Source organism: Salmo salar, chromosome 06 (genome assembly GCF_965601325.2).
Source record: "Salmo salar chromosome 06, fSalSal1, whole genome shotgun sequence".
Classification (NCBI taxonomy): Eukaryota; Metazoa; Chordata; class Actinopteri; order Salmoniformes; family Salmonidae; genus Salmo; species Salmo salar.
In genome coordinates this window covers 34,661,711-34,684,984 of record NC_138296.1, presented here as the reverse complement: position 1 = coordinate 34,684,984, position 23,274 = coordinate 34,661,711, and the positions used below count along the sequence as shown (strand labels likewise).

At 43.2% G+C, this 23,274-nt stretch overlaps 1 protein-coding gene and 1 non-coding gene across 3 annotated transcripts in view; both read left to right on the top strand.

Moving 5' to 3' along the window:
* LOC106606959 (putative sodium-coupled neutral amino acid transporter 12) overlaps positions 1-23,274 on the top strand; it is an 87,789-nt gene that overhangs the window by 8,955 nt on the left and 55,560 nt on the right. For both annotated transcript variants that reach the window (XM_045715237.2, XM_014203457.3), the window contains exons 3-8: positions 1,643-1,764; positions 2,454-2,535; positions 8,047-8,134; positions 9,695-9,781; positions 15,374-15,473; positions 17,431-17,527. In XM_045715237.2, coding sequence (XP_045571193.1) covers positions 1,643-1,764; positions 2,454-2,535; positions 8,047-8,134; positions 9,695-9,781; positions 15,374-15,473; positions 17,431-17,527 — 576 coding nt within the window. The remainder of the gene's footprint in view (positions 1-1,642; positions 1,765-2,453; positions 2,536-8,046; positions 8,135-9,694; positions 9,782-15,373; positions 15,474-17,430; positions 17,528-23,274) is intronic.
* trnas-uga (transfer RNA serine (anticodon UGA)) lies at positions 3,193-3,268 on the top strand. The gene has a single exon. It is a non-coding gene; the product is annotated as a tRNA-Ser (tRNA).

The window sequence follows — 23,274 nt, the reverse complement described above, 5'->3', positions numbered from 1 at the left end:
TCATTCACTTCCAAGGGGAGGTTTAGAGCTCATCTCAATTAAGTTGAGACCCTTCTTTCTACAGCACAATCCATCAAAGGCAAAATCTCCAATATCTATAAATTCCTATACGAGAGTGTGGGTTCCTCCTTACTCTTAAAATAATCTGGGAAAAGGACCTTTGTCTGATTATCAGTGATGAGTTATGAGCGGAGGTTTGCGACAGGATATGCTGCTCCTCTACTAATATAAAAATGAAAGTATATAATTACACATTTTTGTTCAAATTGTATTACACCCCAGTGAGACTCCATAGAATGAATACAGACAGTTTTCCTTATTGTAAAATATGTACCTCTGAAAGTAGAACTTATATGCATGTATTTTGGAGTTGTAGAGAGATCTGGTCATCTATACATACTACTGCATGTACAGTTTGATATGACCTCATGTCTCTATCTTCTTAATGTTCAGCAGGACTTTGTTCTTGATCCAGACAGAGAGAATTTGTTTAAGACTATCACATACTTTGATGTAAAATGTATTCTCCTGCTGGGGGCTTCAAATTCCTCCCCTGCATTTTAAAATGTGGCTTGACCAGATTGCTGACTTTCTTCCTCTTGAAAAGCTCACTTACGACCGCCGCAAGAGACATCCCAGGTTTGATAGACTCTGGTCTCCACTACTCAACTTTATTTCAAACTGGACAGAGTGAATGGGGTGATTTAAGAAAATGTGTGTATACAGGAAGTGTAAGTTGCTCTAAAGCTAGTTCTTTACTTGTTGTCTCTGCGAAAGCTGGAAATGTGAAACACGATTACTGATAGTGCTGCTGCAAATTTGTTTGTTGGTTATTTTGTTTTATTCTATAATTTGTCTGCCACATCTGTGATTATGGAATGTGTTTTGTTTGTTGATTTGAAAAACAAGAACTTAATACATCTTTAAATTATACAATAGTGATGTTGAGCAGAAAGGTTGTGGGGAGCACGTGCGGTGGTTACTCATCTGGTCAGGACACTGAAAAGAGGAAGAAGGAATGCTTAGGCACTGAAAAAGGCTACCACTGATGAACTTTGATGACCCAAACCATAAATTCTGTTTAGCAAAGCATTATTGTGAGGCCTGTCTAGGTATTTCACAAGTTTCTGCAGGGACTGATATCAGCATGGCTATGTCTGCTTCAGCTGTTTTAAGGCTAGTTGTCTTGTGGTTAAAGTGCCCTTTCTAGATGAAATATTAATGAACTGAAGGGATGGATAGGGATAAGGGCTTTTTAGTGATCTGACCTTCTGTTCACTGGTCTATCTGTATGTCACGGTGTCAGCCCTACGTCTTTACTGCTAGATGGGACTGTAATAGTCCACAGCTGAGGACAGTGTTTGAATAAGATCAAGATAATGTCTTCAGTTGACCAGTGTGTTGCAACTTGGCAATGTGAGGTCAACATGTTTTTCTTTACACCCGTGCTAAACTGTCGCATGATTTCCAGGGTTCAAACTTCACTCCCTTGACCAGAGTGTGGTGTTACGTTAAGTGAAGGGAGGATAATGTCCAGTAAACAGGATCGTCCAGACGTACTGGCCTCTTGTGGACCAAAACACAACGACCCCCTCTAATAGAGCACTCCCTTGGTCTAACCTCTTGTTCTGTGTCTTTGCAGGTGGGCTTGGTGTACATGTTTAATCTGATCGTGGGCACGGGGGCACTGACGATGCCCAAGGCCTTTGCCCAAGCAGGTTGGGCGGTCAGCCTGGCGCTCATCTCCTTCCTGGCGTTTATGAGGCGAGTTCCTCGTAGGCTCACTGCCTTTCCATTCATTTCCACAACATTTGCCTTACATCCACTTCCCCAGCTCTCACTTTAGTTTAAGCACACCATAGCACAAGAGTAATTTACCATATTTAATCCTTATCGTCCACACCTAAGGTCCTCCCAGCCACCTAAGTGGAGTTATTGCCCTCCCTATCAAATGGGATGCCACTTATGAGGCGTGTCAGTAATCTAGCAGGGAACAACCAGAGCAGGAGGAGTTGCAGATGAGTTGATGCAGCGTGTCAGTCAGCAGGAGGAAGTTGATGATGCAGGATGTGTTTCATTAGGGTAGTATATGAGGAAAAAGGGGAGACAGTAGACACACAGAGATGCAGATCAGAGGCCAGTACTTTAGCTTTGTGATGTGGATTTAAACATACACTGTGCCTTTTAACAGTCATGTTTTTATATTGCTTTGTTTTTGGTTGAGATCTAGAGATCTTATTTTATCACCAAGGATAGTGTGCAGTTAGGCAAGGTCACAGACTACAAGAAATACAACACAATGATATTCTATGACAGTTGTTGACAATGGGTCATACAATTCTACGTTTGTATAAAATTGTTATGCTGAGTATATAATGTGTGTAGACTCTTCAGGGCTAGTTTTTGTCATCTGAATATATTTTTCTGAACCAACTTTGTTTAATTTTCATCAGTTACATGACCACTACGTTTGTGATCGAGGCCATGGCAGCGGCCAACGCTCAGCTGCGCTGGAAGAGGAGGGAGCAGGAAGAGGTGAGTTAGCAGATAAAAATAACCAACAGGTGGAAGTAATGAAGGAAGAGTGATAGTCGACACTCATACATACTGTCTTTTCCAGTGATCCCTACTCATCAAGTGAAGGCCCAGATTCGCTAGTTCACTACCCCTTAACTTCTATGGGCTAGGTGGGACACCAGCGTCCCACCTGCGGGACACAGCCAGTGAAATATCAGGGCGGAAAATCCAAAAACAACAAAATGTCATAATTCAGCTTTCTCAAACATACAACTATTTTACACCATTTTAAAGATACACTTCTTGTTAATCTAACCACATTGTCCGATTTCAAAAAGGCTTTACAGCGAAAGCAAAACATCACACAGCCATTTTCCAAGCAAGGACATGTGTTAATAAAACCCAAAACACAGTGAAATGAAGCACTAACCTTTGACGATCTTCATCAGATGACACTCCTAGGACATTATGTTACACAATACATGTATGTTTTGTTCGATAAAGTTCATATTTATATCCAAAAACAGCATTTTACATTGGTGCGTGATATTCAGAAAATGTATTCCCACCAAAACGTCCGGTGAATGTGCACATCAATTTACAAAAATACTCATCATAAACGTTGACAAAATGCATAACAATTATTTTAAGAATTATAGATAGACTACTCCTATTGGTCCAGTGTGGCTCAGTTGGTAGAGCATGGTGCTTGAAACACCAGGGTTGTGGGTTCGATTCCCACGGGGGACCATTACACACACACACAACAACAACAAAAATTGTATGAAATGTATGCATTCACTACTGTAAGTCGCTCTGGATAAGAGTGTCTGCTAAATGACTAAAATGTAAAATGTCCTTTTATGCAACTGCTGTGTCAGATTTTAAAATAGCTTTACGGAGAAAGCACATTTTTCAATATTCGGAGTACATAGCTCAGCCATCACGGCGAGCTATTCAGACACCCGCCAAATCCGGGGCAACCTAAACTCAGAATTAGTATAAGAAATATTGTATTACCTTTGCTGATCTTCGTCAGAATGCACTCCCAGGACTGCTACTTCCCCAAGAAATGTTGTTTTTGTTCCAAATAATCCATATTTATGTCCAAATACTGTTTTGTTCGTGCGTACAGATCACTTATCCAAAGGCATAACGCGCGAGTGCAGAACGAGAGACGAAAAGTCAAAATGTTCCATTACCGTACTTAGAAGCATGTCAAACGCTGTTTAAAATCAATCTTTATGGTATTTTTAACGTAAAATTGCGATAATATTCCAACCGGACAATAGCATATTCATTGAAGAAGAAAAAGAAGGAGGGGCGCGCTTGCGGGACCGAGCATATCCAATCCCTTTGTTGCCAGGCAGACCACTCAGTAACTGAGCTCCTATTATCTGCCCAGTGACAGGAAAATGCTCAAACCACTTTCTGAAGGCTTTAGACAGCCAATGGAAGCCTTAGGAAGTGCAACGTCACCCACAGACACTGTAGCTTCGATAGAGAATCAAAAGAACAACTACAATTCTCAGACTTTTCACTTCCTGCTTGGATTTTTCTCAGGTTTTTACCTGCCATATGAGTTCTGTTATACTCAGACACCATTCAAACAGTTTTAGAAACTTCAGTGTTTTCTATCCAAATCTACTAATAATATGCATATTCTAGTTTCTGGGCCAGAGTAGTAACCTGTTTAAATTGGGTACGTTTTTCATCCGGCCGTGAAAATACTGCCCCCTATTCCAGACAGGTTAAACCTCAGCACCTTTACAGGAAGAGTAACCTCAAGGCGCTCAATAGACCATTAACCTCTCTGGGCTAGGTGGGACGCTTGCGTCCCACCTACTCAACAGCCAGTTGAATCCCGTGGCGCGTTATTCAAATACCTTAGAAATGCTATTACTTCAATTTCTCAAACATATGACTATTTTACAGCATTTTAAAGACAAGACTCTCGTTAATCTAACCACACTGTCCGATTTCAAAAAGGCTTTACAACGAAAGCAAAACATTAGATTATGTCAGCAGAGTACCCAGCCAGAAATAATCAGACACCCATTTTTCAAGCTAGCATATAATGTCACATAAACCCAAACCACAGCTAAATGCAGCACTAACCTTTGATGATCTTCATCAGATGACAATCTTAGGACATTATGTTAAACAATACATGCATGTCTGTTCAATCAAGTTCATATTTATATCAAAAACCAGCTTTTTACATTAGCAGGTGACTAGCATGTGACTAGCATTCCCACCGAACACTTCCGGTGAATTTACTAAATTACTCACGATAAACATTCACAAAAAACATAACAATTATTTTAAGAATTATAGATACAGAACTCCTCTATGCACTCGATATGTCCGATTTTAAAATAGCTTTTCGGTGAAAGCACATTTTGCAATATTCTAAGTAGATAGCCCGGCATCACAGGGCTAGCTATTTAGACACCCAGCAAGTTTAGCACTCACCAAAGTCAGATTTACTATAAGAAAAATGTTATTACCTTTGCTGTTCTTCGTCAGAATGCACTCCCAGGACTTCTACTTCAATAACAAATGTTGGTTTGGTCCCAAATAATCCATTGTTATATCCAAATAGCGGCGTTTTGTTCGTGCGTTCAAGACACTATCCGAAAGGGTAAATAAGGGTGACGAGCACGACGCGTTTCGTGACAAAAAATGTCAAAATATTCCATTACCGTACTTCGAAGCATGTCAACCGCTGTTTAAAATCAATTTTTATGCCATTTTTCTCGTAAAAAAGCGATAATATTCCGACCGGGAAATCGTTTTTTAATACAAAGCGAGTGAAAGTAAAAGCATGCTATCCCCTCATGCACGAGCCTCAGTCTGATGGCCCTCTGATAGAGCACTTGCCAAACGCGCTAATGTGTTTCAGCCTGGGGATGGAATTACATTGTTCAGCTTTTTCCCGCCTTCTGAGAGCCCATGGGAGCCGTAGGAAGTGTCACGTCATGCCAGAGATCCCCTGTTTTTGTTAGAGATGATCAAGGAGGGCAAGAAATGGTCAGACAGGGTACTTCCTGTAAGGAATATTCTCAGGTTTTTGCCTGCCATATGAGTTCTGTTATACTCACAGACACCATTCAAACAGTTTTAGAAACTTTAGGGTGTTTTCTATCCAAAGCCAATAATTATATGCATATTCTAGTTACTGGGCAGGAGTAGTAACCAGATTAAATCGGGTACGTTTTTTATCCGGCCATGCAAATACTGCCCCGTATCCCCAACAGGTTAACCTCTTACATCTAGATGTTCCGCTAGTGGAACACCGCTCCAATATCCAATGATAGGGCGTGGCGCGAATTACAAACTCCTCAAAAATCCCAAAACTTCAATTTTTCAAACATATGACTATTTTACACCATTTTAAAGACAACTCTCCTTTATCTAACCACCTTGTCCGATTTCAAAAAGGCTTTACAACGAAAGCAAAACATTAGATTATGTCAGGAGAGTACCCAGCCAGAAATAATCACACACCCATTTTTCAAGCTAGCATATAATGTCACAAAAACCAAAACCACAGCTAAATGCAGCACTAACCTTTGATGATCTTCATCAGATGACACTCCTAGGACATTATGTTATACAATACATGCATGTTTTGTTCAATCAAGTTCATATTTATATCAAAAACCAGCTTTTTACATTAGCATGTGATGTTCAGAACTAGCATACCCACCGCAAACTTCCGGTGAATTTACTAAATTACTCACGATAAAAGTTCACAAAAAACATAACAATTATTTTAAGAATTATAGATACAGAACTCCTTTATGCAATCGCTATGTCAGATTTTAAAATAGCTTTTCGGTGAAAGCACATTTTGCAATATTCAGAGTAGACAGCCCGGCCATCATGGCTAGCTATTTTGACACCCACCAAGTTTGGCACTCACCAAACTCAGATTTACTATAAGAAAAATTGGATTACCTTTGCTGTTCTTCGTCAGAATGCACTCCCAGGACTTCTACTTTACACCCAATGTTGTTTTGGTTCCAAATAATCCATAGTTATATCCAAATAGCGGCGTTTTGTTCTTGCGTTCAAGACACTATCCGAAGGGTGACGCGCCGGCGCGTATCGTGACAAAAAAATGTCTAAATATTCCATTACCGTACTTCGAAGCATGTCAAACGCTGTTTAAAATCAATTTTTATGCGATTTTTCTCGTAAAATAGCGATAATATTCCGACCGGGAGACGTTGTTTTCGTTCAAAGACTGAAAATGTAAAATGGACTCTTCACGCGCATGCCCGTTTCATTGTTCTCAGATCGACCACTATCCAAATGCGCTACTGTTTTCCGCCCAGGGACTGCAGAGTCTGCAGTGTTTTCTATCCAAATCAAACAATTATATGCATATTCTAGTTTCTGGGCAGGAGTAATAACCAGATTAAATCGGGTACGTTTTTTATCCAGCCGTGAAAATACTGCCCCCTATCCTAAACAGGTTAAAGAATAATATGGGGAATGGAGCGCTTGCCACTCCCACAAATGTGTGATTAAACAAGCCTTGTAGTGTCCTCTACTGACTCACTGGGGGGGGGGCAATTTAGTTTTCAATCATTGTTACTTTAGTCATTTTAAATACTAACGGATTGTCATCTCGTGCAGAGATTGATGGAACTGGTGGAGTTCGTTTTCTTTTTTACAGAAAAGCAGCAAGTCATTTTGCCTAATGCCCAAGGTTTCCACTGGAGGAGTTATGAGCGTAAGGACAATGGGTCTGGCTTTGACAGAGCCCCAAACCCCATGGCCTTGATTCATGGCTCACTTAGTCTTCCTTCCAGTATTTCCTCCCACATAATGGGAAGAAGGGAGGCACAGAGTGGGAATGTTTACCCTTGAACATTCTTTATTTCTTTCCGCTCGAATGAAGCACATGAAAAAAATTAAGCTGTTCCTTTAAAGTGATATACTGGCCAACATTTTCTGAGAAAGTCCCAGAAAATTGTATTAGTTTGAATTTGGGGGGACTGACTCTACATCTCTCGGATGTGACGGAGAAATAGGATAGATCTGCTCTTTTGACTCAGCCAAGGCCACATCTGTCACTTAGATGCTTTGTTTCTGTTGCTGGCATATTCTCTTCCAGTGAGCCACCCACTTCATAGTCTCTCCCACACCCTGCCCAACCAGCTGTAGCTGCTCTTGTTAATTCAACTGATAATGACATCCTCAATGTCGATTGTAATTGAGCATTAATTAATATAAATTGGTAGATGAAGAGTTATGGGAGGGCGTCAGATAGGCGCTCATATCTATTGTATATGAGGGGGAAAGCTCCCTCATCCTCCCCAGCATATTCCAGCTGTTCCAGGCAATTTCCAGATGCTGCTCCCCTCCACGTCACATGTCCAGCAAATATAAAACAGTGTTAATAGGTTGTAAACTGACTGTTGTTGGCACTGAGCAATAGGACTTGTAGATTAGGAGTGAAGTCAGTGTTGGGTGGAGGCAGGCTGGTTATCCTCTTTCCATCACCCTCATCTTCAGGTCCAAGACAGCGACTCCACCTCTGATTATTCGGATGATGATGTCCGGGGACGATCAGAGCCAGAGACGAGGCCCATTTTGTCAGTCCGTGAGTATAGTGTTTCCCTCATCCCTCCTGAAGACTAGACACACTGCTAAGGTTGTGTTGAAAATAAGGTACACTACATGGCCAAAAGTATGTGGACAGCTGCTCGTCGAACATCTCATTACAAAATCATGGGCATTAATATGGAGTTGGTCCCCCCTTTGCTGCTATAATACCCTCCACTCTTTTGGGAAGGCTTTACACTAGATGTTGGAACATTGTTACAGGGACTTGCTTCCATTCAGCCATGAGCATTAGTGAGGTCTGGCATGGATGTTGGGAGATTAGGCCTGACTCAGTCATTCCAATTAATCTCAAAGGTGTTTGATGGGGTTGAGGTCAGGGCTCTGTGCAGACCAGTCAAGTTCTTCCACACCGATCTCGACAAACCCTTTCTGTATGGACCTTGCTTTGTGCATTTGGGGGCATTGTCCTGCTGAAACAGGATTGGGCCTTCCCCAAACTGTTGCCACAAAGTTGGAAGCACAGAATCGTCAAGAATTGTATTGTATGCTGTAGCGTCAATATTTCCCTTCACTGGAACTAAGGGGACTAGACTACTGAACCATGAAAAACAGCCCCAGCCCATTATTTCTCCTCCACCAAACTTTACAGTTGGCACTATGCATTCGGGCAGGTAGCGGTCTCCTGGCATCCGCCAAACCCAGATTCGTCTGTCGGTCTGCCAGATGGTGAAGTGTGATTCATCACTCCAGAGAACACGTTTCCACTGCTCCAGAGTCCAATGTCGGCAAGCTTTACACCACTCCAACCGACGCTTGGCATTGCGCATGGTGATGTTAGGCTTGTGTGCGGCTGCTCGACCATGGAAACCCATTTCATGAAGCTCCCAAAGAACAGTTATTGTGCTGACGTTGCTTCCAGAAGCAGTTTGGAACTCCGAAGTGAGTGAGTGACTATTTTTACTCGCTATGAGCTTCAGCACTCGGTGGTCCCGTTCTGTGATCTTGTGTGACCTACCACTTCGTGGCTGAGCCGTTGTTGCTCCTAGACGTTTCCACTTCACAATAACAGCACTTGCAGTTGACCGGGGCAGCTCTAGAAGGGCATAAATTTGACAAACTGACATGTTGGAAAGGTGGCATCCTATGACGGCGCCATGTTGAGAATGGACACCCTTCAAATTAGTGTATTTGGCACAAAACTCGATTTTAGAAGAGCTCAGTACGAGCCATTCTAGTGCCAATGTTTGTCTATGGCGATTGCATGGCTTTGTGCTCGATTTTAGACACCTGTTAGCATGGCTGAAATTGCCAAATCCACTAATTTGATGGGTGTCCACATACTTCTGGCCATGTAGTATATATGTGAAACCATTGAGTCTTGTGGAGGATTTGGAATTCTCTTTTTTGTCGTCCCTCCTTTTTGAAGGCCTCAATTCTTAAGCATATGTTGATTATGACATAATCAGATCAATCATAAATTGTATGTATCCTCCATATGTCATTGGTTAATGTCAATGTTTTATAGAAGGAATGACATCAGAATCACTCGGATTGGAATGACTCACCACTGCGTTCTCATGTCCATGCATTATCACAGAGCGAACAGGAGGAGGACACGTTGATCACTTTGACATTGTGGAGAGGGTAGAGATGGGTCAAATGGCCTCCATGTTCTTCAACAAAGGTAAGAGCCTATTCTCATTCAGTACTTTGAGTCAGGGGATATGATGAACCCACACTCCGTTATTGAATGAAGTGTTGCTGATGCAGCTATGTGCAGGGCATGGTAAAACCTGTCCTCCTTGTCTAACAACTATGGAGGAGTCTTGAAGGTTGTGTGGGATAATTTGGGGACAGTTTCTTAACCTTTAAATGGGAATCATTGTTAGATTCCAAAAGTGAGGCTGTTAGCTCTCTAATGGGGTGTAATTGTACACTGAGTGTACAAAACATTAGGATAATAGTGAGTTTATTATCCTAATAGTCAGTTGCACCCCCTTTTGCCCTACAAGGTGTTGAAAGCGTTCCACAGGGTTACTGGCCCGTGTTGACTCCAATGCTTCCCACAGTTGTGTCAAGTTGGCTGGTAGTAGATCTCTACTAGTAGCATTGTTCCATCTCATCCCACAGATGCTCAATTGGATTGAGATCTGGTGACTGGGTAGGCCACTGCAGTAAAGATAAATTCACTGTCATGTTCGTGGAACCATTCCTGGACAATCCTAACCTTGTGCCATTGAGTATTATCCTGATAATAAAAAATCTATTTGCAGATGGATACACTGCTGCCATGAAGGGATGCTCCTGATTGGCGATAATGTTCAGATATCCTGTGGCATTCAAATGTTCCTCCATTTTTATCAAGGGGCCCAATGTATGCCATGAAAACACACCCCACACCAATATACTACCACAACCACCACCAGCCTGCAATGTTGACACAGCATGATGGATGGATGTACTTGTGGTTTTCTCCATTCCCTAGTCCTCCCATCAGCAAGAACCGGGGTTCATTCAGATCAGGCAATGTTTTTCCAAGTGTCCATTGTTTTTATTCCTTAACCCACTGCAACCACAGTTTTTTGGGGTTTTTTGCTGGAAGAAGTGGAACTCTTTAAGGTCGTTGGCTGCCATACCCCATTTGTGTCAAGGTACGACTAGTTGTGCATTCTTTTATGAGTCTTTGGGCACCAATGTTGTACTGGACTATCAGTTGACTAACTGTAGCCCGTCTGTTGCGCTGCACAATTTGTCAGCCTCCTTTGTCCTCTTTCATCAATGACCCGTTTTCGACCAATGGCCTGCCGTTGGCTGGATGTCGTTTGCGTGGCTGATCATTCTTGATACACACGGTAAAGTGTTGAGCGTGAAAAACCCAGCAGCGTTGCAGTTCTTGATACATAACAGCTGCGCCTGGCACCTACTACCATACCCCGTTCAAAGGCACTTAAATATTTTGTCTTGTCCATTCACCCTCTGAATGGCACACATACACAATCCATGTCTCAATTGTCTCAAGGCTTAAAAATCCTTCTTTATCCTGTCTCCTCCCCTTCATCTACGCTGGTTGAAGTGGATTTACAGGTGACATCAATAAAGGATCATAGCTTTCAGCTGGTCAGTCTGTCATGGAAACAGCAGGTGTTCCTAATGTTTGGTACCCTCAGTGTATATGGCTAAATGGTTGTATTTCCCAGGCCATCACATTGCTGTTGTTTTAGTCTCCCCAGCGGTGTGTGTGGGCCTCCTGCAGGCTGCACCAGCGGCGGTGAACATGTTAAAGCCTCAGCAGCCTGAGTGATGAGCTAATTGAAAGCAGAATCATGTTCACCTTGAAACAGAACAACCTTGCTGATTTACATTACTCACCTACGTCAGAGTAGACACTCCTCGGTGTGCAGGGCCCGCTCACTACCCCCTCCCCACCCTCTCCTCCTCTGCTGGCAGGTCAGGCTGTTTCTCAAGTAGTATTAACCAGGTAGGTGACTCAACAGTCTGCAGCATACATACCTGCAGCGCCAATACTTCAACAGCATCGCTTTTGTCATCTCTGATGATAAAAAGGTCAAACCGTTCTGCTCCACTCTGACAATGTCACCTGTGTGCAGATCTCTTCCTGTGTTGTGATCCGGCTCTGGCCACTAGGTGGTGCACTTGGCACACTCACACAGAAAATGATTCACTAACTCACACAAAGCCAGGCAGGCATGCAACATGCTGTTAGAGAAGCAGCAGTGTTGTTCCCTAGTGGAACACTCCGGCTGCAGTCTCTTCTTTCCTATTTCTCTCAGCCCTATTAAAATTGATGTGTTAAAACACTCTTTGGTGATGACCTCTCCCTGTGTGTGTGTGGAGTGTGTCTGGTGTGGTGTTGTCCTCGGATGCAGGTGAGGGTGAGGCGCCACGAGGAAGTATCGATCGGTGGCAGAGATAAGAGTCCCCTTTTTCTCTCTGTGTGATGTGGGAGTGCTGCCCAGTGACTCTAATCAGAAATGAATTAGATGGGCACTGGGCCCAGAGAGAGGAGTGAGAGATGCTGCTCTTTGTCTCCGCTCAATGGCGCTCCAGCATAATGGAAGTCTTGTTTGTCTCTCTACCCAGATCTCCGCTGATATGAACTCTTCTTTGTGTAATTAGTGCTGGGAGGTAATATAAGATTAGTGGTATGTCTGATCAGGGAGTTTTACTGGTGTGGTAAAGCTGTCAGGCATTAAAACAAAATCTCTTGTTTTTTTGTTGAGGGATTGGATAGTGGAGTGTTATTGAATGTGTTGTTGTAGTTAATGGGCTTGGTTGTGTGAGTGAAGGGCTGAGGCCTGCGGTGGGGAAGGGCAGCTCACAGAGCCTATCAGCTGGCCTCTTGAATCCTTACTACCTCGGGCTGGTTCTGGTTATTGATGGGACTGTTCGACCGCACTGGGCACCACTGGCAGGAAAGGCACTTTTTCACTTGATGCGCAGATGCAGATTCGGTGTGGATGTGTGGGGGAATCCTTTTTTTTTCCTTCTCCCCACTTCATGTAATTGAAAAATAATCACTATGAAAGGGCATTCGACTTCCTCCTGAGCCAAAATTGTCATAGCAGCAGAGCAAGCTTGGAATAAGGCCATGGGTATCGGCCCCGCTGGTACTGACAGGAATTTTGATGGGGGCTGGTTTATCTGCGGAGCAGCGAGGAGAGTGCGTGTAGTGTTACTGTAACCTTCCCCATCCACAATTTGCAAGTTGATTAGAAGACGACTTTGGCTAATATCACAAAGGGGGGTGAACAACAGAGGCTGGTCTGTGTGCTCCTTCGCCCATCTCAGCCCACCGTCCCTCTAGGTAGAAAAGGCAGTAGAAGTCATGTATGGGGATATGGATGATGTATGGGGATATGGCAAACAGAGGGAGAAGGTACAGGCTCTATAACATGCACCACCTTATACCCTTGACTTATAGAGAGGAATACTAAGCCAGTCTCCTTTATTACAGACCCCAGCTTTAATGAGTACCTAACACCGATGCATACATTTTTTTTTATACTTGAATGACTTTTCTTAAATGTCATACTTGTACGCTATGAGGGGCACTGACAAAAGGAAAATGGGGAGCAGCGCTGCCACTAAGAAGATAAATGGACATATTTATGTCAGCCATTTCCCCCCCTCCCACCACCCCAATTACATAAGCCTCAACTAAAATAGTTTTCAATTCTCTATTGTATATGAACATAAAGGATGTGCTTTCCTTTTCAGAGGGCCTGCTGCTATTAATGCTCAACTCTGATTATCCCAAGATCCAGATCAATATCCTAAGTTTTATCACAAAGAATACATCTCACTCAATAAAAGCCCATTGGGGTTTCAAAATCAAACCTAAGGAAAGTAATTTCTGTTGCATCCAACAAACCACCTTTAGTTGTCAGGCTCTCACATTCCTGCCTGATGAAGCTCCACGATAGTAGAGCGGAGACCAGTACAGCTGTGGCTTCCAGCGTGGTTGGCATTCAACAAAATGTCTGTGGATGTTGGAAGGAAGCAACTTCCTAATGTACCTCTTCTTCTGGGAACCACTCCTTCCTCCTCCAGACCCAGCTAGAGAGGCTATCAGGGCCTCTGTCAGTCTGCGACAGTAGGGTGATTGATAGTGACGTGTGTCCGTGCCGCTAGGGGACTGAGTGGAGCTCCTATGTGAAGAGTCATTTGCAGCAGCAGCGTGTGAGCCTCTGGGCATGGGTAATGGGGAGGTATTAATGACAGAGCCTGGCAGGGCAGCATCCTCTTGGTCATGCTGGGTCCTCACCTAGCTATCGCTCACTGACATGGGCAGCACAGGCAGCCCTGATTCCCCCTATCTGAGGCAAAAGCTCTAACAGGCTTCCTTTCCATAGGGCCAGATGGAGACATGCAGGAATGGTAGAGAGTACTGTACAGTGCTAACCTCTGAACGTGGGGTTGTCGGAGAGGAGGTGAAAATGGAATGTGTAGAATTGATGCAGAGAGAATCGAGTCCCCGCCCCCCACCAACCTGTGAGATACTTTCATACTGTAATCAGTGTGCAGATCAATACTGATAGGTACAGTATAGTGTAATCACACACACTGATGTCTTCTTGAGTTATCAATGTTTATTTTCCCCAGCCTGTGTTTTATGACCTCAGTGCACCACTGCACAATGATGTGATCAGATGGTCCTGGAAGAGAATAAACACAACCTGGCTACCAAAGTGCCCTTTGGTTCCCTCTCCCACAGTACTTTAGCACCACATTATCCTCAATGGAGGTAAGATGAGTGGTGGTGCTAGCTAGGTAAATGTTTTCTGTCATCGCCCTTTCCCACAGAATTTACCTGCTGTTAGACTCTCCATCTAACTCAAACAGGGCTGCAGCAACTTACTGTAGCAACTGTAATATAGCTTCATATCATAATGCAGTCTACTGTAAGTGTCCATCCAACCCTGTCATAAAACGGGTGATAACTGTTTTACAACTACATGGGCTTATCTGTCTGTTGGACCAACTAGTCCTCTTCCATATCCCTTTTCTTGTTTCCCTCAGCTCGGCTGTGTGATGGGCAGCAGAAGGTTGCCATTTGTCCCTTTACTCTCAGATCAGATTAATTCAATTTAGCCCTGTAAAACTATAAACCCCTCCCTTTTATTGATTTTTAATGGACTCCACACTCTAATTTCCCTGTCAGTAATGAATTGGCTGCCAGGGCCAGTAGGACACAGGAGCCTCCCACATGAGAACTCCAGTGTATGATGGATGCCTGGCACACCATGGCTATCGGTCTCCCGTTGTTGAAAGCTCTCAATCTCCACTCGTTGCGCCAGCTTGGATGGGCCAGTAGTGTGAGGTGGGTGTGGGGGAGGTAATGAGGAGAATTTTCATCCTGAAGTGATTACTTTCTTAATTAGTGTGATTAATATTCTTCCGGAGGAGCGGAGAAATGTGCTGCTGCAGTTGTGGCTGCCATCCCGGAGGGAGAAGCAGGAGATTGATGGAGGAGTGGAGGTGTAGAGATGGAGGAGATTGCCTCTGATGGAGACTGCACGTTCAGCTGTTGAAGTTTGACACAAGTTGCATTGACCATGTTTCATAATCAGGCATCTGACGTCTGTTAAAGATGAGGAATGTGTTAGCTAAGCTATCCCTGCATGTGTGTAGGCAGATTCTCTCGGAGGAATTGATAACACAGTCATATACACTAGAAATATACAATGTATGACATTTTATGTATAGATCCAGGTATAATCTGCTTATGTCTTAACCGTTTGGTTTTGTTTTTCAGTTGGTGTCAACATGTTCTACATCTGCATGGTAGTCTACCTGTATGGAGACCTGGCCATCTATGCTGCTGCTGTACCCATATCACTAATGGAAGTAGCCTGGTAAGACCAGCCAGCTTGCTGCTGATTCATTACATTCATGGGTTTCTTATTCGGGGGTATTATTTCAAGCAACTTTATGACTACTGTGGGTGCAGCTGACTTTCCCAAGTACTTGGAGCATTTACTTTTGGCAGGACAAAGCATATCCCTTTCTCTCAGTTCTGTTTTTGTTTCTGCACTTTGGCTGTTCCCTGACCTTCTTTCTCAGTAAAACTTTCTGATGAGGGGGCCTTTAGCCTTCCTGACCTCCCACCAGTGCTCTTGGCATTTACTTTTTGTTGATTGGCTTCCAGACAGGTTTTTAAGTCCCCTCCACTGGCCCGGTGGGCTGGGTGACATCACATATTCCATATTGTTCCATTCTCAGACGGTATGACTTAGCCTGCAGATCTAAGGGAGGCTCTTCTCTAGAGAAACTATTGTCCTGGTGAGACCACCTTAACCGTCAGGATCACAATTCAATTTGGTGTAGCTTTATGACAGAAAGATGATTGACTTTCTTATGGTGTACCAAAAAGTACAATTTCAACCAAAGACCCCCGCGCCAAAAACTTAAGCGCTCTCCCATTTTGTCCAAATGACGTTAGATTATCAGTGACTTTTTAAGGGTTCAGTGAGACCTGGGAGTGCCATATAGGGGTTTCTTATGAACATGATGTGGTGAGGATGAGATCCTTAAAAATGTATAGAGATACTTAGCTTTTAAAGGTGAAGGTGAGTGAATACATTTCAATTCAAGATTACAATTTAACCACTTACCACATCAGAGGAAGTTCTATTAACATACCAACCTAATAGCATGAAAAATATACGTTTGTCCCCCTCTGACTCAGCGGGGTCGAAATGCCCCGTGGTAACTTTCTAGCTAAAATGTGAGGCGGAACAGACACTTAAAAAGGAATTACCCTATGGCACAGACCGGAGCTCCCCGCCCGACTGGCTCTGCCACTGAGGAGAGCCAGGAGATTGAGATCGCAGAGCGGTATCTCTTTGTAAAGCCTTGCCACAGCAGACTTCTCAGTGGCAGAGGCAGACTGAGCATCAATTATGGGACATAATCATTAGAGTCTGCCGCACCTTGTTGGCAGTACTGAAAGAGTTTTGTGATTGCCTCAGAATGACAATGTGTAATTTTCCACCAGGAAGACTGGATCATCACTTCAACTCAGTAAAGTCTTGTGCAGTGATATAACTTTTACTGATACTTTTCTTACTGATAATCTAACCGCTCCGAGGTAGTAGGAACTGGCATCACTGATAATCTAACCACTCCGAGGTAGTAGGAACTGGCCTCACTGATAATCTAACCGCTCTGAGGTAGTAGGAACTGGCCTCACTGATAATCTAACCGCTCCGAGGTAGTAGGAACTGGCCTCACTGATAATCTAATCGCTCCGAGGTAGTAGGAACTGGCCTCACTGATAATCTAACCGCTCCGAGGTAGTAGGAACTGACCTCCCTGATAATCTAACCGCTCCGAGGTAGTAGGAACTGGCCTCACTGATAATCTAACCGCTCCGAGGTAGTAGGAACTGGCCTCACTGATAATCTAACCGCTCCGAGGTAGTAGGAACTGGCCTCACTGATAATCTAACCGCTCCGAGGTAGTAGGAACTGGCCTCACTGATAATCTAACCGCTCCGAGGTAGTAGGAACTGACCTCCCTGATAATCTAACCGCTCCGAGGTAGTAGGAACTGGCCTCACTGATAATCTAACCGCTCCGAGGTAGTAGGAACTGGCCTCACTGATAATCTAACCACTCCGAGGTAGTAGGAACTGGCAAGTCTGCAAAGTTTTAGTAATTCTGCCCTGTCATATTTAATCTTTTATCATTGTTTCATGTTCTTTTGCAATATTGTAAACTAGTCTTTCCTGTCATATGTTATTCTTGGACTGATTTGATCTGATCATGAAGGGATCTGTAATGATCACCAGTTTGTCTGTTCTCTCTGTAGTGGTAACCACTCATGCAGTGCTGGCGGTGTGAAATACGACGACACCGACTTGTGCTGGGGGCCTGTCACCAGGAAAGACGCCTACAAGGTGTTTCTGGTGAGTACATACTGCACCCCTGTTTCTCACCGCTGTCCTTCTACCCCCGTCCCAAAGGCCCCTGGAGGACACATGATGTACCACACCTCTCTCTGTCAGCCCCTGCCATCGTGACTGAGCCCCAATGTGCCAACCCCTGTCGGTGTTTGTGTCAGCCTCAGCCCAGAGAGCCCCTTCCAGTTCGGTCTCCCTCTCACGCCTCCCCTCCCGCAGCCCTGAGCAAGTGTGTGTGCCCTTGAAGTCTTAAGAGAGCGAAACTCCTGCGATTTCCACTTTTGCTTTAACTTTGCCGGCCGACAGTGATAGATGTGCTGATCTCCTCCTGTATTATTTCCCCCCTCCACTGTTCTCCCTCCACCATCCCTCCTCCCTCCACCCTCACTCATTTTCAACAGAACGAGCATACCCAAACAATTCTCCAATAAATGCATTGTTGTTTTTTATCTCGTCTGGGATAAGCCTCTTACATCATGTCAACGAATTGAAATTATGCTGATTTATAATCTCCTCCTGTATTTTTTGTTTACCTTGCAGTTTCACAAAGTTTCCTTTTAGGAAAGGGACATTTCCACCTCTGTGTTAATTTATCTAACTGATTGCTTCTTATTGCTTCTTATTATAGTAGATGTTGAGATGATGTCTGCTTGGTAATATGTTTCAAAAAATTGACTGTATCTGACAAAGTCAACTGTTCTCTGGTATTTCTTGAAGAAGTTGTCTCCTGTTACTAGTTTTGGTCTCTCCTGCTTACAGGCATTTGGACTTCTATTGGCTTAGTTGTATTTTCTCCCATTTTCTTCTCCATGAAACCTTATTAGATTTCATCCCGTGGTGGACTCGTCCTTAAATAAATAATTGGGCTTTGATAAAACATTCATCAGCTTCTGTTAGCACACAGGGAGTGGAGTGTCTTCCTGCTCCTCAGCCCCCCTTTGTCTTTGACGTGCCTGGGTCAAACGCTCTGGCCCCTTAGCCACTGCCCACCACTCCCCATGATCACTTTAAATAATTGATTGACTATTCCTTTTAAGCCCAGCTGCTCTCCATACACCGCTCTGTCCTGCCCAATGGAAATACCTCTCCTCTCCCACCTACGCTATGCCTGCTTATGCCCTCTGACACGTCTCTGCCCCACCCCAAAGACCAAGGTGCCCTTCGTCCTAATGATGAGTCTATCTAGGCACAATGTCCACAACATCTAGAGTCTTTGCCATCTGGAGTCATTATGCAGCCCAGTATTTTCCTTTTTCTTTACAACGTCCATATCATTTCACTGGAAGGCTTCAAGCTCCAAACTAAGTGACCTGCTTTATCACCCTACTGCAAAGTCTCTTTATGAACTGAGTGAGTCAGAGGGTGCTTTAGTATTGACTCCTATTGTAATATGCTTAATCAGAAAACAGTTGTCAGAAAGGCTGACAATACGGCATTGGGAAATGCTTAATTATTTTGTTTTGGTTTAGCTAAAGAATTCAAATGAGCCTATTCATTCATATATTATGCCGTCCCATTCTTTGAGTGTATGAAAAAGGCATTACAAAAAGAACCATAATTACAATTCCTAATTACTTTTTTGTTTTGGTTATGCAATTAGTTTGACTTAGTTTTGAGCCTCTAAGAGGGTGTAGGCATTAGCAAACACACTGCGTTCAATATGTTAGCGTTAGTTGCTGCTCAGTTGTTGTATACCAATGGAATTGCTCAAAGCTGGTCTTTGAACTATGTTCAGGAGGTTCTCTGTGTTTCAGTGGTCATTCTATCTGTTAATGGCCCTTCTCTCCTGTCCTCATCAACCACATTTCTCTCCTCACCATCACATCTTCTCAACCTCAAAATTGAGTAGTCTCTCCTGGCAACAGATTGTCAGTTAAAACCTTTTCAGGCTAGGGGGTGGTATTTTCACGTCCGGATGAAAAGTGTGCCCAAAGTAAACTGCCTGCTACTCAGGCCCAGAAGCTAGTATATGCATATAATTGGTAGATTTGGATAGAAAACACTCTAAAGTTTCTAAAACTGTTAAAATTATGTCTGTGACTATAACACAACTTATTTGGCAGGCGCAACCCCGAGGACAAACCATCCAGTATTTTGTTTTTTGAGTTGACAGTGTTTTTTCAATGGCTTTTCTATGTGGATCTAGATTTCTAAGGCACTTGCTTGCAGTTCCTATCGCTTCCACTGGATGTCAACAGTCTTTAGAAATTGGTTGATGTTTTTCTTTTGAGTAATGAAGAAGTATGGCTATTCAGAACGAGGGTCGAGCCTAGTGTACTGTTGTGTTTGGGGCGCATGACCTGAAAGCTCGCTCCACATCGTATTGAACACAGTTTATCTCGTCTTAAATTTGATCGATTATTTACGTAAAAAAATACCTAAAGTTGTATTAGGAAAGTTGTTTGAAATGTTTGGATCAAGATTACAGGTAACTTATTAGATATTTTGTAGTCATGTTGCGCGAGTTCTGAATAAAACGCGCCGAATAAATGGACATTTTGGAGAAATAACGACGGAATTTATCGAACAAAAGGACCATTTATGATGTTTATGGGACATATTGGAGTGCCAACAGAAGATCTTCAAAGGTAAGGCATGAATTATATCGTTATTTCTGAGTTTTGTGTCGTGCCTGGCGGGTTGAATTATGATTGTCATGTGTTTGTTTGATGGGGTGCTGTCCTCAGATAATAGCATGGTTTGCGTTCGCCGTAAAGCCTTTTTGAAATCTGACATGGTGGCTAGATTAACAAGAAGTTATTCTTTAATTTGGTGTATTGCACTTGTGAATGTATGAAAGTTAAATATTTTTAATACTTTTTTGGGAATTTCGCGCTCTGCAGTTTCACCGGATGTTGTCAAATCGATCCCGTTAACGGGATTCGATCCATAATAAGTTTTAATCCTCCATTTGTACCTTGACCAGGCATTTGTAGCTCCCAGTTCTATAGGTGTCATTGATAAGGGGCTTTAATCCCATGCTATGGTGTTATCGGTTTCCTTAACCTCTTACATCTAGACGTTCCGCTAGCGGAACACCTGCTCCAATATCCAATGATAGGCGTGGCGCGAATGACAAATTCCTCAAAAATACAAAAACTTCAATTTTTCAAACATATGACTATTTCACAGCATTTTAAAGACAAGACTCTCCTTTATCTAACCACACTGTCCGATTTCAAAAAGGCTTTACAGCGAAAGCAAAACATTAGATTATGTCAGCAGAGTACCCAGCCAGAAATAATCAGACACCCATTTTTCAAGCTAGCATATAATGTCACAAAAACCCAGAAGACAGCTAAATGCAGCACTAACCTTTGATGATCTTCATCAGATGACACATCCTAGGACATTATGTTATACAATACATGCATTTTTTGTTCAATCAAGTTCATATTTATATCAAAAAACAGCTTTTTACATTAGCATGTGATGTTCAGAACTAGCATACCCCCCGCAAACTTCCGGGGAATTTACTAACAATTTACTAAATTACTCACGATAAACGTTCACAAAAAGCATAACAATTATTTTAAGAATTATAGATACAGAACTCCTCTATGCACTCGATATGTCCGATTTTAAAATAGCTTTTTGGTGAAAGCACATTTTGCAATATTCTAAGTACATAGCCCAGTCATCACGGGCTAGCAATTTAGACACCCGGCAAGTTTAGCCTTCACCAAAATCAGATTTACTATTATAAAAGTTTGATTACCTTTTGTTGTCTTCGTCAGAATGCACTCCCAGGACTGCTACTTCAATAACAAATGTTGGTTTGGTCCCAAATAATCCATCGTTATATCCGAATAGCGGCGTTTTGTTAGTGCGTTCCAGAAACTATCCGAAATGGTATATCAGGGTCGTGCGCATGGCGCAATTCGTGACAAAAAAAATCTAAATATTCCATTACCGTACTTCGAAGCATGTCAACCGCTGTTTAAAATACATTTTTATGCAATTTATCTCGTAAAAAAGCAATAATATTCCAACCGGGAATCTCCTTTTCGGCAAACAGAGGAAAAATCACAAAGACGGGGGCAGCCAGGGCACGCGCCTAAGCCCACAGTCCCTTGATCGGCCACTTGAGAAAGGCGATAATGTGTTTCAGCCTGGGGCTGGGATGACGACATTCTGTTTTTTCCCGGGCTCTGAGAGCCTATGGAAGACGTAGGAAGTGTCACGTTAGAGCAGAGATCCTTTGTAATTGAATGAGATGGCAAAGAAGTTCAAGAAATGGTCAGACAGGCCACTTCCTGTAAAGGAATCTCTCAGGTTTTGACCTGCCATTTGAGTTCTGTTATACTCACAGACACCATTCAAACAGTTTTAGAAACTTTGGAGTGTTCTCTATCCAAAGCCAATAATTATATGCATATTCTAGTTACTGGGCAGGAGTAGTAACCAGATTAAATCGGGTACGTTTTTTTATCCAGCCGTGAAAATACTGCCCCCTAGCCATAACAGGTTAAGGGATTTTACTGTGGTAACTGCTCTGTGTACCATACGTATTAATCTTAAATAATCAATAGTGTGTGTACTGTGTATGTTGTGGTTTTGTGCTAAGCACTAATGCAACCTGAACTTCCTCAGTTGGGTGCGCATTTTGGTCTGCCTGGGCTGCCGTACTGTGTAGGGCACCACTGGCTGCCACAGGGGGAGTGGGATTGATGTCGGACACATTAGTCCAGCCACAGCGTTATTAGGGTTTAGAAAAGGAAGCAAGGAAAGATTAAAGGGCAGCCCGATTACAGCATAACGGCGCACAGCTGTAATCCCCGTGTGGGTGGCTGTTTGAGAGAGAGTGAAAGAGAAGGAGAGAGCATGATATAGAGAACTCAGGCTAATGTCACAAACAGACAGAAGTAGGGTTGATGGAGTGGTTCCTCCAGGGGGCCTTCTACCCTCTGCACCCTCAAGAATGGACTGTTGTCCATACAGACAGGCTTACGAGCTTTTTTTCACCTGCCCTGTACTGTGTTGGTCTGAAAGTCACAACCCTGGGCGTTGCATGTTTCGGGCCACCGGCCTCCTCATCAGACCAGTTTTTTATAGATGCCACCCACATATCAGTGGTCTGCCCGGCCAGACCGTTCTAATCGTCATCAACTGAGCCACAAGCTAGTCTTATTCTAGATCTCATTGGTCGATTTGAATGTCCCAGTCCCTTTATCAGAACAAGATACAAAACACATTTCAGTTGAAGGCATTCAGTTGTACAACTGACTAGGTATCCCCATTTCCCGTACATGACCAAAACTGTGGACACCTGCTCGTCGAACATCTCATTCCAAAATCATGGTCTGCACACTTCTGCACTCGGCGGTCCCGTTCTGTGAGCTTGTGTGGCCTACCACTTTGCGGCTGAGTCATTGTTGCTCCTAGACGTTTCCACTCCACAATAATAGCACTTACAGTTGACCAGGGCAGCACTAACAGGGCAGAATTTTGACGTACTGATTTGTTGGAAAAGTGGCATCCTATGACGGTGCCACGTTGAAAGTCACTTAACTCTTGAGTACGGGCCATTTTACTGCCAATGTTTGTCCATGGATGTTGCATGGCTGTGTGCTCGATTTTATACACCTGTCAGCAACAGGTGTGGTTGAAATAGCCGAATCGAACAAAATTTGAAGGGGTGTCCACATACTTTTGTTTGTGTCTGTGTGTATATAGTGTACCTCACATTATGCTTGTAGATCTCTCATTTAATTTGTCATTTTTCCTCAGACAGTTGCCCCACGGTGGTTGCA